This window comes from Carassius auratus, chromosome 43 (genome assembly GCF_003368295.1).
Source record: "Carassius auratus strain Wakin chromosome 43, ASM336829v1, whole genome shotgun sequence".
NCBI lineage: Eukaryota > Metazoa > Chordata > Actinopteri > Cypriniformes > Cyprinidae > Carassius > Carassius auratus.
In genome coordinates this window covers 7047582-7050969 of record NC_039285.1, presented here as the reverse complement: position 1 = coordinate 7050969, position 3388 = coordinate 7047582, and the positions used below count along the sequence as shown (strand labels likewise).

At 32.4% G+C, this 3388-nt stretch overlaps 1 protein-coding gene across 5 annotated transcripts in view; it reads left to right on the top strand.

The window, feature by feature from the left end:
• The window catches only part of LOC113061585 (translin-associated factor X-interacting protein 1-like), a 35110-nt gene that overhangs the window by 28351 nt on the left and 3371 nt on the right, over positions 1 to 3388 (top strand). For 3 of the 5 annotated variants that reach the window (XR_003278382.1, XM_026230808.1, XM_026230809.1), the window contains exon 4: positions 2462 to 2658. Coding sequence is in view for 4 of the 5 variants with exons in the window: in XM_026230808.1 (XP_026086593.1) it covers positions 2462 to 2658 (197 nt within the window). In the remaining variant the exon portion in view is untranslated. Of the gene's footprint in view, positions 1 to 1117; positions 1762 to 2461; positions 2659 to 3388 lie in introns of those variants that run through there. The other 2 variants (XM_026230812.1, XM_026230811.1) reach the window with 2 other exon arrangements.

The window sequence follows — 3388 nt, the reverse complement described above, 5'->3', positions numbered from 1 at the left end:
GCTCACATCAACTACATCACCCAGACCTAACTCAACCGGGGCTGTGAAACGCAGTCTAGGATTTGTAGTTTTTAATACAACTCCTAATGCTATCGCTTGAGCTTGTGTATACTTGATTTAGATCAAAAGCAAACCGTGTTTGTTGCATCTGGAATAAGTTGACTGTCACTTATTCAAACGAAAATCAATTTCACTACGTTTGCATATAATTCAGCCTCTATCCGTTTTTACGTAACGTTAACAGACTTCATATAATCCTTATCTTAAACAGCTGGTCTGTGAAGCAGTTTGCTTTATTAACTGACTTTAAATAATAACTGTACTGTTTGTTTTCCGTGTTTAACTATTATAATAAGGTATTAATACATTAAACGCTGTTGTGGTTTGTGTCTTTATATATATATATATATATATATATATATATATATATATATATATATATATATATATATATATATATATATATATTAATTTAGGACTTTTTTTACTGCTAATTTAAAGTTTACTGTTATAAACAAGTGCGTTATATTAAAATACTCTAACAAGACTTTTTTTCCCCCAACAAGTTAAGTTTCCTTCAGTCAAAACAGACGGGTTTAGAAAAATAAGACACTTGGTGGTGCAATCCAGTAGCACTCGCGTTCACTGCCGTGATGAAAAACACATATTTTATATCATACCAGCGCAGTAGACATTATAAATGTTTATCAAATAACGTTTTTATACATTAACACGTATACGCGAATTTAATGCGACACGTATAATGTTTTAGACGATGAAGTCACATATTATTGTACATGCAGGCACGATGTGGGTGCCTATAAACTGAAGGTAGTTTTTAGGGTCCACCGGTATCATAGCAACCACCTCTCAAACAACAACAATGCCACGCTGCTGAAGCTTCAGTTAGACGTTCGCTGCTAATTTTGCTGTGGATTATTTTTAAGATGTTTATTCGTTGAGATAACTACAGTTGCCATCGCTGTTTCACTCTGAAAGGCAAGAGTCAAGGACATTTCAGAATCGATGACGTTTCTAACCTTGATGACTAGAAGTGACAAATAAAGCGACAGAAGTCAGTAACGTTAGTCAAGTGTAAATATGTACAATAAAATATTTGTACATTAAGATATTATTTTAAAATAACCATATCAGTATATAGTTAATTGTATGAAAATGGTTGCCATTTTCTCTATGTTAGTCATCTTTTTATTATTTCCTTAAGTTAATATGCCTGCAGCGTGACAGCTGTTAATATATTTGAAAAATAATAATAGAAAAAATAAAAATAATAATTAGGATAAAGTATCTGCTGTCACTGTTTGACTTCTCAACCCATGTTCAAACTGCATGTAAGTTATTTTCGTTAGCAGAGGATCGCTGCGACACATTTCTAGAAGGATATCTAAGTAAGTTATAAAAAAATCATATTTGATAGTATTTCAAATATCTAATAGCTGATTTACAGATATATCTATACTATTAGCTGGTCAAACTTTTAAAAAAGTTGAATAATGTGTATGGCAAGGACAACACATAGCATCTCGGTGTTCATTTTAGTACTCCAGTAACGTTAGTTGTAAAATTTAAAAATGGTTTAGGCATCTCTTCCATGTCCATTGCATACTTTGATCCTAATGTCTACTTGATGTGCTGCAGATCTCTTACCAAACCTCATTTCTAAGAGCAGATTGAGTGTCATCTGAAGTGAGAATTAGAAGCTTTAGATACACATGGCCTCAAAGTCCAAGAGCTCAGACTGTATGTATACATCCCACTTTGTATTGGTCTCTTATGCTTTAGCATACATTACGGTTCAAAAGTTTGAAGTCAGTAAGATTTTTTTTATGTATGTGAAAAAACCATTTTATGCTGAGTCTGACCAAAGCTGCATTCATTTGATACAAAAACACACACACACACACACACATATATATACATATATATATAACTGTTTTCTATTTTAATATAGGTACATTTACATGATCTTTAGAAAAAGTCACATAATCATTCAGAAATCATTATTATGTATGCTCAAAAACATTTTTTATGATCAGTGTTGAAAATGCTTAATACTTTTGTGGAACCCATTGATGTTTTTTTTTTTTTAGGATACTTTGATGAATAGTTCAAAAGAACAGCATTTATTTGAAATATAATTCTTAAAAAGAATGCTTAAAGTCTTTACTGTCTTTTTGGTAAATTAAATGTATCCACATAATTAAAAAGTCCACACAATGCTAAAAAACAACATAAAAGTATATATTTATATATATGTTAATGTAAAACATGCAAAAAATGTATGCCGATCACCTTCAAAACATAAACTGTAGCAAAGTCAATATATAGAAATCCAAAACCTGTAAAGTTAAATGCTAATGGAACTCAATTGGTCAATAATAAGTCATGAGGAAAATAATAGATGAGATTACTCTAATCAAAGTGTTAATGTCTCCCCCAGGGCATCTTCGTGAACAGATCAGGGACCTGCTACCACTGCGGGGGAAGCTGGTGCTTGTGTCGAAACAGTGTGAAAAGAAGATTCTGGAGCAGAGAGTTCAGGAAAGAGAAGAGATCCGAACTCTGAAGCGAGAGAGTCAGCGTCTGCAGCGTGTCATTGAGAGTATGAGAGAACAACAGACTGCTCTGCAGATTCAGGTGGAGCTCATTTATTATGTCTGTCCTTTTGTCAAGATCTGGCCTCCTTCGATTATTCACTATTCTGAGTGGTTAAAGGATGTTTTGTCAGTATTTGACAAATGTATAGCGGTTAACAACAATCATGACCTCTCGATAGGCTACAGTATAGTGTAAAGCGTAAATTGTTTTTCTTTTTGTCATTTTATATTTCAATATACTTTTATATAATATTTATATTTTACTTTATTTAAGCTTTAATTAAATAGCTGAAAACAATTGTTAATAATTACATTTTAGTTGTAGTTAACAATAACAACACTGCTGCTTCCATAATGCATACATGAGTACAATCGTACGCTGCAGTCTACCCAATATACTGAACATGATGGTAGTAATGAATGTTATAAATGAAGGTTACACTAATGAAACTAAGTAGTAGAGTCTGAAAAAATAAACAAACCTGGAAACAAAAGCTTTATTACTGGAATTTAGTGTATGAGAATAAGGATCCAATGGCAGGGTGACCACCAAATGCAGGATAGTCTTGAAATTGCAAGCTTTGTCTCTTTTCCTGCAAGACGTAAACAAAGCAAAGGAATCATGGTTCAGGCAGGATTTCTTTTCTGGACACAATGCTAGATAACAACATCCTGATAATAACACAAGTTCAAGATGCACTGAATCTGGTAATGTTTGAACACATGTAGAACACATGTAATGTTTGCATAGTTTAATAAAAAAAAAAATA